General features: G+C 41.6%; 1 protein-coding gene across 1 annotated transcript; it reads right to left on the reverse strand.

The window, feature by feature from the left end:
• Positions 1 to 8,168: 8,168 nt before the first annotated feature.
• ccnb1 (cyclin B1) lies at positions 8,169 to 12,057 on the reverse strand. The gene is made up of 9 exons (XM_007575837.2): positions 11,942 to 12,057; positions 11,574 to 11,705; positions 10,788 to 10,898; positions 10,532 to 10,720; positions 10,082 to 10,240; positions 9,764 to 10,000; positions 9,549 to 9,689; positions 8,703 to 8,813; positions 8,169 to 8,625 (listed from the first exon to the last, which is right to left on the reverse strand). The coding sequence occupies exons 1-9, from the start codon at positions 11,960 to 11,962 to the stop codon at positions 8,521 to 8,523; spliced, it is 1,206 nt and encodes a 401-aa protein (XP_007575899.1). The 5' UTR covers positions 11,963 to 12,057; the 3' UTR covers positions 8,169 to 8,520.
• Positions 12,058 to 12,964: the final 907 nt, after the last annotated feature.

Below are 12,964 nucleotides of genomic sequence, written 5' to 3' on the forward strand. Positions count from 1 at the left end.
TTTTCAAAGATGTACGGTTGCATCTGTTTGCAGCCATTTTTATGTGTGAGTTCAGGAGCAGATTATTTGAATCTAAACAGGAAAGACTGAGCAGACTACAATTTAACAAATTATAGAATGATTTTGAGTAGAACATGTAAGGAACATGTTTTGTTCCTTTCATTTAGATCTATCCTGTCCTGTTAAAGGAAGCACAATAGGTTACATTTAAAAAACTGGTCCTGGAAAATATCAGTATTACCAAACTGAGCTAATTTTGTTAAATTATAAGCTTATTCTTTTCCCTCAATACTATTTGTTTGGCAACTCTCAATTGTTCCGAATGAAGAACAAACTAAGCGAGACTATCAACCTGAAGCTAATTTGGGCTCACTGTAAAAACTAAATAAGGAAATATCTGCAACTCCTGAACTGGATGATGAGATGGAAACTAAAGAATGTTGCACTTAAACTGTCAGCACTATCAAGTGTGACAAAGCATCCATGCTAACAGCCTCTGCAGAGCCAGACAGTCCTGGGGTCGGCCTCCATGCTGAACGTGTTCGAGTCGTGGCGCTCACAATCATCCAACATATTCCACATTCATTTCAGGCTCCTAAACGTTCAGCGCTCTTGGGTCTGGGGCCAAGCCCTTTATCCATCCCAAATCCCTGCGCTAGTATTCCACACACATCCTGGTGGTGGCTTGCCTCATGTTCACATGTGCGAGCGATCTGATCTTTCCAGCCCTCATGAAGCCGACTTTCCCAGATGGTGGGAGTCGGCGAGAGACGGATGGCTCTTGGCGTCTGGGATCCTTTGGCCTCTCGTGTCTCTTGTTGCCGTCCGTGTTGATTTACCAAACGTTTCAGTGTTTTTGCTGCGTAAACTACAATCTGAGCTTCCCAGAAATGAGACTGAAAAACAGCAGGAGAGCAGAAATACCTCACACTACTGTCAAAACAGCCGTAGCTTTTGTTTTTATGCGCTTTTAAGATTTTCATTAGCAGCAGGAATTTCCTCCTGCTTTTCCATTTGCATAACTTCCCATAAGAGCGGGAATATGTTGGAAGTCAAGTGGCCTTCCTTAACCTTTGTGGGAAAAAGACAATAAGCTGTCAACTCCAGAGAGAAAGGCTTTTTTTACTGTCCTGTGTGAAAAATTACACCTTCATTTTACTATCTTATCTAATATTGTGAATTATTACATATTGGAGCCAGTCCACTTCTCTTACTACAAAAACATTGAATGTTTTATTTGTGTTTTTTATTACATCTTTTCAGAAAAGATTTACTCTTGTGACAACGTGAGAAGTTATTTACTGTTTACTTTGACAAGGAGACTTCTGCTAACCAATATATTTTCTTTTTATTTTCTTTCAGTCAGAGAAATGAAAGAATTGTTTAATTATAACATATATACAAATGTCAAATATAACTTAAAAGATAACGCCTTGAAATTGGGCCTCTGTCTCTTTAAGAAATGCCTGCTCTTCCTGAAACTTCATCTTCACAAAGGAAGATAAATGCTGGTGAAAATGTTTAACAACATTTTCACCAGCACTTCACTGAGAAGTAGCTTCTATAATGAGCTCAGCAGGTGTTTGCTAATTGCTGCTGGCTAGTCTGAAGGAGCTGAGTGGGGGAGTCATGAGAAGCTCACTAGCTTGGAAACTGCAGTTCAGCGGAGTAGCATCATCTCGAAGGCGGAGCTAGGTCCAACTGGTCTCTTTTCATAGCTGAACGGTTGCCATGGAGACTAAAGGATTTCTCAAACACGCATGGAGGAATCAAAGCAACATCCAGGTTTGTTTTTTATGAGAATAACATCATAATATGATTCATCTAGGATGTCCGGTTTGTTTGTGAACTCTGTGAACACCAAGCGGACCTGAGACCGCTCTAAAAGCAGGAAGTGGACTACAGTGCACTGCATTCTGGGTAAATACAACCAAAATAAAAGTGCTAGTCTACAGCTAGCAGGAGAAATGGCTTGTGGTTTCTTACCAAAGGAAAGAAGAGAAATCCTACAGGCTCTAAAATCTGACAATACGCCATTTTGTTTACATTTCATGAAGGAGGAAGTTGCGCTCAGTGTCTTCAGAGGTTTTTGTGTCGTTTAATTCAGTAGTTCTTGGTGCAGCACTTTGGTCCCCAATCGAACCAAATCTACTGGATTATCAGGAGGGAAAACCCAAAGAGTCCAGCAGCAAATTCCTATCGGCAGCTGCTATTCCTGCCAAAATAATCCAATATGTTTTTTCTATCCGTGGTTTTTATGCTGTTTTTTATGTAAAGGAATGTTGCCTCCAGGATTTACAGAAACAAATATTGGTGAAGGTATTTTGAGATGTAGGATAAGTTTGTCTCTCAGCAGCTCTTCCCTCTTATTGCGAGTTGAAACGCCATCAACGCTGCTATATTTGATTCGTTCATATTTACAGTTTCCTCTTGACCAATCTGTTGGTAAAGACTTCCGGCAGACCTGTGGTCTTCCACATCTGACTCTATCATCCGCTCCCATGATGCCCTTGTCTGGCTCCGCTGGGCCTGGTGAAATCATCGTTAAAGTCCCTCCTCCTCCTCGTTCCCATCTCGCTCCGTATCTAATGGAGGCGTGGATCTGCTGAAGGCCTCCTGAATAATTTAGGAGCTCTGGAGCACTTTATAACCCCGGCCTGCGAGGCAAGCCAGGACATCCAACCATGAGTGCATTAGGATAATAGTCGGAGAGGAAACTGGCCCTTATTGACTAATATAATCAATAACTGCCTCAGTGAGCTGTTGAGTCCCCAAAGGACACCGTCTTTCTCAAATGATTGAGCGCACTGACAGAAAATAGTAACCTACTCATGCTGTAAGCTAAGTTTACCAAATCCAAAGGGATACAACGAGCTGGAATAGTACTGGAACAAAAAAGTTTTAAACTTCTTCTCATTGTGTTTAGAGTTTGGTCTATAACCTCTGAAAGTGGTCTCTGGACTTTCTGATTAATCAGTTGATTATCAGAATAAAATAATCATTAGTTGCTGCCGTTGTGCATAATTGTATTGCTGGATACTTTCTTATAGTTTTAGCTTCACTTGGTTCAGATTTGCTGCCTAAAATGCAATTTTAAGTGAAAAATCTGCAAAATGTGTCTGTTTTTATACGACTAACCAATTAATCATCAAAATAATTAATAGTCATAGGAATCAATTACATAGAATAATTGATTACTAAAATAATCATTTAGCAGCAGCCTTAGTGCGAAGTTTAATTTCTGGATGCTTTCTGTCATCATGGTTTAGTTTTAATTTGGTTCAGATTTACTGAAGAACTGCAGCGATTTTGCATTTTAGGCACTAAAATGTTAATTTTCGTATTTAAATAAGGAATTTAATTAATTGTTTATTTGCACATTTTGATATATTTATAATATTGTATTCAAAAGCATTAGCATTTTTGTACAGTATTAAAAGTTCATTAAAATATGATAAATAAAAAAGTAATTCAGTTCATTTTCTAAATAAGAAAATAAACATTTTATTATTTTTATCGGCTCCAATGCAATCAATAACTAAACCACAAGGATAGAAAATGAAATCTTGTGCTAGACTTGGAACGAATGATCATTTTAGTAATTGAATATTCTGACGATTAATCAGTTCTTCTAATGATTAATTAAATAATCGGATTTTAAAAATAGTCCCATTCTATAGATTTTTCATTTAAATTAAAAATCTGCTTAATCAATTAATCGTCAGTATAATTGATCACCAAAACAATCATTACTTGCAGCCCTGCTGCAGAGTTTCGTTGCTGGATGCTCTCTGTCAGCCCCAGTCCAGTTTCGGGGACAACAAAGTGACCCCAGAGGTTGATTTACATTGTGCCAGCAGCGCGTCCCGTCCCCCCCTCCCTCCTCCGACGGCTGCCAGGCGGGCTGACTCACCGCAGCGGTCAGATTACAACACCCTGCAAATATCAGACCAGTTCGCTACAGATCAGCATGCTGAGTGTTTACATCACCTGCAGGGCGCCTCACTCATGCCGTGACAGGTAAACTCACCTCTTTGCTCAGGATGGTGGTTCATTCTCTCTGGAAAAAACAAAAACTCCAGTGTTTGAGAAAAAGTACGTCATAAGTGTTATCAGTAAAATAAATAATGCATTTCAGAAAAAGAGACCCTAATCACAGGAAAACGAAGGAGCCAGACTCCATCTTGTTTTCATTATTGCTAAATCAAAACGCAAACACTGCCATGTTTCCCTCCAAGTAAAACCGTGATATAACCTCCGATAATCAGCTTTTCATGGCAACATTAGCTTAACAGTGACGTTAAGGTAAATTCAGCAGTAAACTATGGCAGCCCAATCAGCTTAATGGCGTATAAAGTTCAGCTTCATGGGTGGTAATGAGGTTAAACACAAGAGCCAGAAAATGACATTTCAAGAGTTTGAGTCTTGAAAGAGACGTTTGAGAGAACTGCAGCTCCTTTTAGGAAACAATACGAAGTGTGCAGAATTATCTCACGAGTTTCCACTTTAAATGGTTTTCCTTGGGGACAGAGAACCTTCAGGGAAGCTTGTTTACTTTGCTAGAGTTCCAGAGAAGAAGCCAAGAGGTTAATTAGCTTCAGCTACTAAATTCCTTCTTCATGAGTTGCTTTACCTTTTAGCTTCTGGCTCCACGAAAACTGGAAACAGAAACGAGACGAACGGTGATCTCATGGATGCCGAGACTCCGACGGTGGAGCCGACTGACAAACAAATCACTGGGGTTGTTACCATGGTTACCGCAGATCTGGTGGACGCTGGTCCATCCATCCATCCATCCATCCATCCATCCATCCATCCTGACTCCAGTCTTCCTTTGTTCAGGCTGTGATATCCGTTTTTCTTTCTGATGGAACAGTTCAGTTGAGTTCAAATTAAAGTTGGTTTATTCGTGTTCCCACCGTTCCTGGGTCTCTGCTGCTGGTTCCCGCTGCCAGCTGCCGACCTGTTAGCGCCCCAGAGCCGTGGCTCAGGCCCGCTGTTTGTTTGACTTTGTCATTATTGAATTGAAGTGTGCAGACTGGGTGAACGGGAGGTGAGAAGGGCCAGCCACTCATTTCAAGGGTGCACTTGTTAAACGTTGGGCCCTCGTGGACAATGTTTAGACTAGGACACGCTTCCAAGTGTTGGATTTGAGGGAGGAAGATTTGTTTGCGGGTTCGGGGCGCATTGCTGGAATATCAGGAGGTCTGAAGACAAGCCCGGCATTCTTTCTGGACCTCAGTGCTGACTGGGGAGTTTTTAGTGCTGAGCGTTTGGATGAACATGAGCAGAAACATTTGGACTCCGAGTTTGTTCCAAAGATAAATGAGAATCTTTCATCTGATGTTGATCATGTGTTTAACGTTCCTTTGGGTTTATAAAGTCTGGTTTATGTACCATAGCTGTCATTTATGTTACCATACGACTTATAAGCAGATATAAATCTAAAAGGTATTTAACTCTGTTTAGCTTTGGTTTGACTTTCGTTTATAAATTTGAAGATTTCATGAGACGAGAATAACCAGTTTATTAATGTTTCTGGTTAAATAACCAGCAACTATAAAATCTATCCATCCGTCCGTCCGTCCGTCCGTCATTCCATCCATCCATCCATCCATCCGTTGCCTCTCCTCTACATCTACATTCTGCATCCTGAAGCATTTCTAGGCTCTATGTGGTACTAATACAGTACTATCATCCTACGGTTGTCCTAATCTGCATAATCCACCCAGGATTATCCTCCAGAGGATGGAGGCAGGTGTTAGACACCCTGAACCATCTCAGGTGATTGTTTCTATGTAGACGATCGAATCCACAGTGCTACTTGCTAACGCTAGCTCTGTGTTGTTGTGTTGGACATTCATCTGGCCTCGCCTGGTGACATGTGAATCCTGTGATGGGAATGTGAAGGATATTTGGTTGCACTGGTTCCAGCTGCACGGCTACTGTATTAAAAATGTTCCCTTCTAATAAAAATCAGCCTACGGTTTCTGTCAGAAGACCCAGCGCCGCTCCAGAAGACTGTTTGCTTTGTAGCTTGGTGTTGTAAACCGATACCCCTGCCCAGTCATGACCTCAGCCTCCAACTATGAAGTATTCTGGGTTTAAAAGCCCAGCTTTTGCAGGATAACTGAGATTAATGATCATTTGTCCCTGTGGAGAAGGAAAACAGAAGGCTCAGAAAGGGCTATGTGGCGTGGCAGTCTCCATATTATATCAGATAACAGATGTTCAGGTTGGGGGTTTCAGATCAATATAGCCCCGTACATGACTCACTGATGTTTTCTGCAACGGTGGAAACTAAAATACTTGTTTTGCTGCTGAATTTCTGACGCTTTGGATCACATTTGTGTCGCCTCTTTCAACAGCAGATGACTTTCCAGCCTCTGCCTCTTCAGCAACAGATGTTCTCAAGCTGTTCGCCAAGGACTTCTGGCCTTACGAAGCTGACTCACGTCACCCGGATGGCAGGTGGCCCGAACAACAAACATCCACAGATCCCCCTTGAGGCGTTGGGAGGGCGGTGCAGCCCCCTCCCCAGGGTCTCAGCTGTCAGGCGGTCACTGATAATGACGACCCCCATCATGCTGTGTCCATTAGCTTTAACTACTTGAGGCCTAATGTTGGAGCTTCTGTAGATACTTAAAGAATATCAGTTTGAAGGTTTCAACTGTAAAAAATAACTTTTACTTATTTTTACTTAAGTAAAAGTAAAAAGTATTTGGTAAAAATGTGACTCAAGTACTTAGTAAATGATCAAAACATTAATCATTTAATATTTAAAAATGACAAGCAGACCAAAAAGTAAAGTCATGAGGAAATTATATCCCACCTCAGGACCAAAATGGCAACATTTGTTACATTTTCAGCTGTTATGGTTCTCTTTCACACTGCACTGAGTCAAATAAACCAATTTGAAAAAGCTGTTCCTTTCCCCGCCTGTGGGGGCGCTGCACCAAGAACCACTAAAGGAAACCACATGAAAACCTCCAAAGACGACACTGAGCACAACATCCTTCTTCACTAAATGTAAATAAAGATGGAGTAGCCTCAGATTTTTGAGGTTGTAGGATTTCTCCCGCTAGCGCTAGCTATAGCGTTTGTTTTGGTTGTATTTACCCAGAACCCCCTGTGCTGTAGTCCACTTCCTGGTTTTGGAGCAGTCTCTGGTTACATACTCATTCAAACCGCACCAGAGTTTACTTCAACCGAGACTGAAGTTTTTAGACAAGATGCCACTCAGAAAGCAGAAAGCAGACTACGACACAGGGCATTCTGGGTAAATGTAAAAGAAACATGCTATAGCTAGCGATAGTGGGAGAAATGCATTGTAGTCTTTAGCCAAAGACCAGAGAAATCATACAACCATTTTTGTTTATATTTTGTGAAGGAGGAAGTTGCACTCATGCCTTAAGAATCCTGAATGTCTTTTCGTTTAGTTCTTTGTGCAGTAAATATACACCAAAACAATCTAGTCTTAAATACCTGATGAGTCAGTCTTTACCTGCTATGCTGGTAAGCAGACCTGCACACTAAAGGTTTAGGTAGAACAGATGCTTCAGTGGATTTATGTCTAGGTAGCTTCTAAACAGGTGTTTGGCTTGGTTACCATAGAAACAAGGGACTGCATTACATCTGCCCAGGCTTGTACATCTTTGCTCCTGCCATCACAACTTAAGGTATAAAGGTAGTTTTGACTTGGTGTTTCAAGCCCTGGGAGTTAAACGCTTCAGTGTTATGCCATAAAACCCTCATTTGAATCTGTAGTTTGTTCAGGCAAAGCCATTTTCAGAGGTCCAGAGAGTCACAGCCCTACAGTTTTCTACTCTAAATGCTAAATAAGCATTTAAAATGCCCTTTTAGGATTTGTCTTGGTTTTAAATGAGCTGAAAAGAAAATCCAAGCCAAGATACTGTGAACAAATGGTGTCAAGTTAAACTACGATAGATAAAAAGTGTGGCTTTGCCTCTTTGGAAACATTTCAGCACAAGTTCAGTTTAGGATGGTAAAACTTAGATTAAGGTAATCCACATGTGATAATTACAAGTTTTTCCTCATACCAAGCAACTCGTTTTATGCATCCATTAAAGATTTCATTTCCACCTGCAAACCACTAAAATCTGGTCTTCCAGCTCCCTCTAGTGGCAATTTAAACTCATAACACCAAGTTCTGGTCAAAACCATTTAATAGAAGTTTAAAAATACAAGGCATGTCATTTAAAAGCATTGCTGTACACATCACAAAAAATCCCTCCCGATAAACTCCACTGAACATTTACGTAACCGGCCATCTTGAAGTGGTGCAGTGATCCTCGTCGTCTGCAGAGGTTGGTTCAAGACTTCAGTTAGCTTAAACTGTGCAATCATGATGTAGATAGTGTACGGTCAACTAACGGACTGATTACAACTTCAGTATAGAAGAACAGAGCAAGATTGTTTGGACGCCAACTGTCCACCTGCATTAAGAGTCTTTAAAAGATTACACTGTACAAGTCAGCACACTGTGCCGATGGAGTTTGGTCACTGAGCAGCCTGCTTTGCTAGATCCTTCACCACTGAAGACTTTAGCTGGGGGATGTTGGCGATCCGCATCTGCTTTGAGGTGGAGTATTTACCTTTGACGGCCTGTGAGACAGTAGACATCGGGCCGTTAAGGTGGTTTTAAAGGTTGAGAGTCATAATTGGTTGAGAGAAAGACTTACCATGTGTTTTGTCAGACCGTCGTTCACCTTCACGACATTTTTGGCAATGTGGGCCATAACAGGAAGCAAACTGTCTGCTGTGTAGTTCATGTAGTGCTGCAGAGTGACATCCTGAAGGGAGGAGAGTAGAGTTAACCACCAAGATTTAGACGAGGCGATTCGTTTTTGGAAAATCTGGATTTTTTCCACCAATGCACACTTGGGCCAAGGCAGCCATCTTGTTTTACAGCCTCCATTTGGACTTTGAAGTCAAGTCAACTCTGACAGGAAGGAAAGCTACAGTTTTCCCATTTTTAATCATAATTACAAATTATACTCGAGTATAATTTTACAAAATGCTTAACAGGTTGTTCAAGTTTTACAGCTAATCTTCTGCATCAGGCTGGAGGGTTTAAAGATTGAGTACTTCAGCACAATTTCACAGTGGCTCACGTTGCCAGGCATTTGCTTTTGATTGAAAACAAAAGAGTTGCCAACAAGGAAAATTACTGCATTAAAGTTGCCAATATTTATCATAGATTAACACATAAAACCCATACAAGTCACATTTCCTGATCATTTTTGCTTTTTCATGAAAAATTAATGCTTGCATTAAAAATTGCCAATTAGACAAGTGCTGTGTCAAATCATAGCTTTCACATATCCCAGCCATTGAAGTCTTTTCTGGTGCCCTTTCTTAAACTGGCAGCCGTGTGTAATCAAATCATCTTAAATGAAGCTCATTTAAGTCATGAAAACTGGTAACATTTTATGCAAATTAGTTGGCTCTAAAATGGCAGCCATCTTGAGAAAGCAAGTGGTTTGGGTTGCATCACCCAGGCCTAGTTTAGATGAGTTGATACCTACCCACTCTCCTGCATCCAGGATCTTTAGTGCGAGTGCCAGAGCAGCGCTGGCCACCATAGACGGCGGGAAGTGAATCATCTCGTAGTCGACCATGGTGAGCTCCAGCAGGTATTTGGCCAACGTGTGCTGCTCTGCGGTTACCTGTGGCACAAACCAAAGTTGCTCAACGACTGTACACCGTCTGCATCAGTGGGGTCGTAGAACCGCCAACCCACCTCGTAGATCTTTGAGGCCCGCCTGAGGAACTGGAGGGGCAAAGGTCGTCCGAGCTGGAACTTCAGCACCCGCAGGATGGTCATCTCCATGTCGCGGATCTGGGCGGTGGTGTAGGCCCGGTCGGTGACGTAGGCGAAGTCGGAGATCTCCGGCGGGTACATCTCCTCGTACTTTGAGGCGAGGAACATGGCAGTCACACCTACCAGCTGGAGTTGCTTCTTGGGGACTGGGTGGTCCTGTTGGTGCATCCAACACAATTAGCCCACAAAAAAAAAAAAAAAAAAAAAAAACCACGATAGATGTGCAGTCGTAGTTACCTGAAGAAAGCGGTCAATGATCCCGACGGTCATGTACATCGTCTCCTGCAGGAGCCGGAACTTTAGATTGACCTGAACCAGCCAGTCAATGAGGATGGCCCTCATGTTACTGGTGACCTCCTGACCTTGCAAGTAGTTGGGTTTGACATTCTGCTCAACCTGGAACCAGAAATTATGAACCATGAATCACCATCCACATGGAGCCCATTTTAGCTGCTGCACAAAAGTTTGTCATTTAGCTACATCAATTTGTCTGTCATTAAGATAACTTGATAGCCCAATTGGGTGGAAACCAACCAATCTGGCAACACTTTGGTGTCTGCTGCTGATACAGCACCACCAACTGACCCAGCATGTTTAGAACAGTTTCTGTAGCACTGCACTCTTAATTTACAGAAGTATACCCTGATCATCTCCCCAGGTTAGAGGTCAACTCATTTTGTTGCTCACCTCAAGCTGCCGGAGGTACTTGTAGATGTCCTTTACGTACTCGCTGCAGAGCATGGGGTTGTCGTAGTCGTCCGCATCGACATCCCTGATGGCGGTGTCCAGGATAACATCCGAGAAGGCCTGGCAGAGGTCAGTGGGCTCACAGCCAGAGGTCTCCATCGGGGTGGGAGACGCTGGCTCAGGCTGAACCTGAAAAACAGTCGTTTATAAACAGACAAGTTGAGGTTTCACCACCACCAACATGTGATCAACTCACCTGGACTTCAGGGACGGGCTCAACGGCAATGACGGCATTTTGCTTTGGCTGCTTGGTCTTTTCAGCTTTTTCTGTGACTTTTGTCTTCTTTACCACATCAGCCTTGATGTTCTGAAGAACAAATTGAAAGTTAGTCTGAATAGAGAAACAGAGCCACCTCAAAAACCAGAGCCCCATGCATTATACAAAACTTTATTCCAGTTATTGCCCTCATTATGAATCAAATACAGCATAAGTGTAGATAAAAAAAAGCAAATCCTAATGTAAAATCTGGTTTATATGCAATAAGTCTGATGCTCACAAAAAATTACATTTAGCATACCAAATGAGTACAAATTGAAAAACTTCCATTCGTTTCATTCTATGTGGACTTGTTCAGATTTAAAATGAGCAAAACAAATTCCATTCCAAGGCTAAAATTGTTTACGTTTGAAAAACTGAGCATGTGGCTCCATTTTCACAAGCCCAGCCATTTTATGATAAGGTGGCTTGACGACCCGCATAAGACTTTTATCCAAAACGAGCTTAAGAGGAGTTTGTGTTCAACAAGAGGGCCATTTGTGAGCGTAATGGGCTAAATTGTTTCTTTTGCCATTTCAGTACTAAACATCATATTTGCTGCCTGGTTGATGAAAAACCATTTATACTGCAATCAGATTAGTAGCGCCCCCTCGCTGAATGCTAGCAAACACACTGCACTGAAAATACAGAGTTCGAGTCATTTTAAATTGTGTTATTATGACAACCATAAGATTGCAAATAAAGAGGATTTACGAGGAGTTTCACCTTTTTTGGGTTCTCTTTGTTAGCTGCGATGTTTCCGATCTCACCCAGCGCAGCCCGAGGCTTCAGCCCGGGCCCAGCCACCGAGCAGGCCTTCACCCCTCCGAGCTCGGTCCTGGAGGAAGCCAGGCGATTCTGCAGAAAAGAGGAGAAAATTATTCTAAGAAATGCAGAAAGCATCGTAATGTTGCTCTAAAATACGATCAATAGCTTTAAACATGGAGCTATGATTGCTTAATGCATAAAGGGAAACCCCATGTAGCAATAAAATATATAAAATACCGCATTTCACATATAAATATCAGCCAGAAGTAACTAAATATGTTCCAAACTACTGTAAAAAATAATAATAAAAATGCATAAATACTCACTCTGGTCACTCGCAGAGCCATTCTGAAATGTGCGTGGCTTCAGCAAACAAGCGAAGAGTCGTAATGAAAGGAGAATCTGGTTTGGTTATGAATGCTGTAGTGTTGGTTTAAATCCTCGCTCCTTGAAAGCTGATTGGCTGCGCGCTGGCTCATCCGCGACTCTGGTTGGTCGAGCGCAGCTGCTTTAAATGCGTTCCCTGGACAACCGGTGGTGACGTGACAACAAAGCGTATTTCCTTTTCCTGTTACAGAGCTGCCAAAAATGGTACATTATTATCATAATATTATACGGAAATTCCTGTACCCTTTTTTTCTTCTATTTTTTAAATTATTTTTGTAAAGCAACTGTTTATTATTTTACTGTACCTTACTACGACGATTTTCACTGGTTGTAAGCAGAAAAAAGTCGTAACAGACATAAAAGCTTTATCTATCTATCTATCTATCTATCTATCTATCTATCTATCTATCTATCTATCTATCTATCTATCTACCTAGATAGATAGATAAGATACATTCATTTCCCAATGTTTGGGTTTGCAACAATAAAAACTGGCAGTATGTCCTTCACAACATGTTTTCTAGGATCAACAAACAACAACACTGTTTCGGCTGGTGAACATTCCCTCCTTTAATACTCAGCAACATGAAACTGCAGCCCAGAAAAGCAGCTTTGCTGTTTCGCAAGGTGTTGAAATCTTTGGTGGCCGCCATCCAATCGCAGGATCACAATTTCCGTGACGTCTACTACCGGAAGTAGAAAAGATGCAAAGGCAGTGGAGATGTGTCGGTCGTGGACGATCCGGTTGGAAATGCCAATTAATTTATATGAACTATTTCTTCCATCAGAATAAAATTTAAAGCGAGCTGAAAAATTAAAACTGACTAAACAATTTTGTACCTAACATAGTTTATGTATTGTCCAAATCAAAGAGGCCAAATGTGAGCCTAGGTCCATTTTACGCATTCAAACACTAAAAGAAAACATTATAAAAGGAAGCCAAGCATCCGCAATTCAAACAT

This window comes from Poecilia formosa, unplaced genomic scaffold (assembly GCF_000485575.1).
Source record: "Poecilia formosa unplaced genomic scaffold, Poecilia_formosa-5.1.2 Scaffold390, whole genome shotgun sequence".
NCBI lineage: Eukaryota > Metazoa > Chordata > Actinopteri > Cyprinodontiformes > Poeciliidae > Poecilia > Poecilia formosa.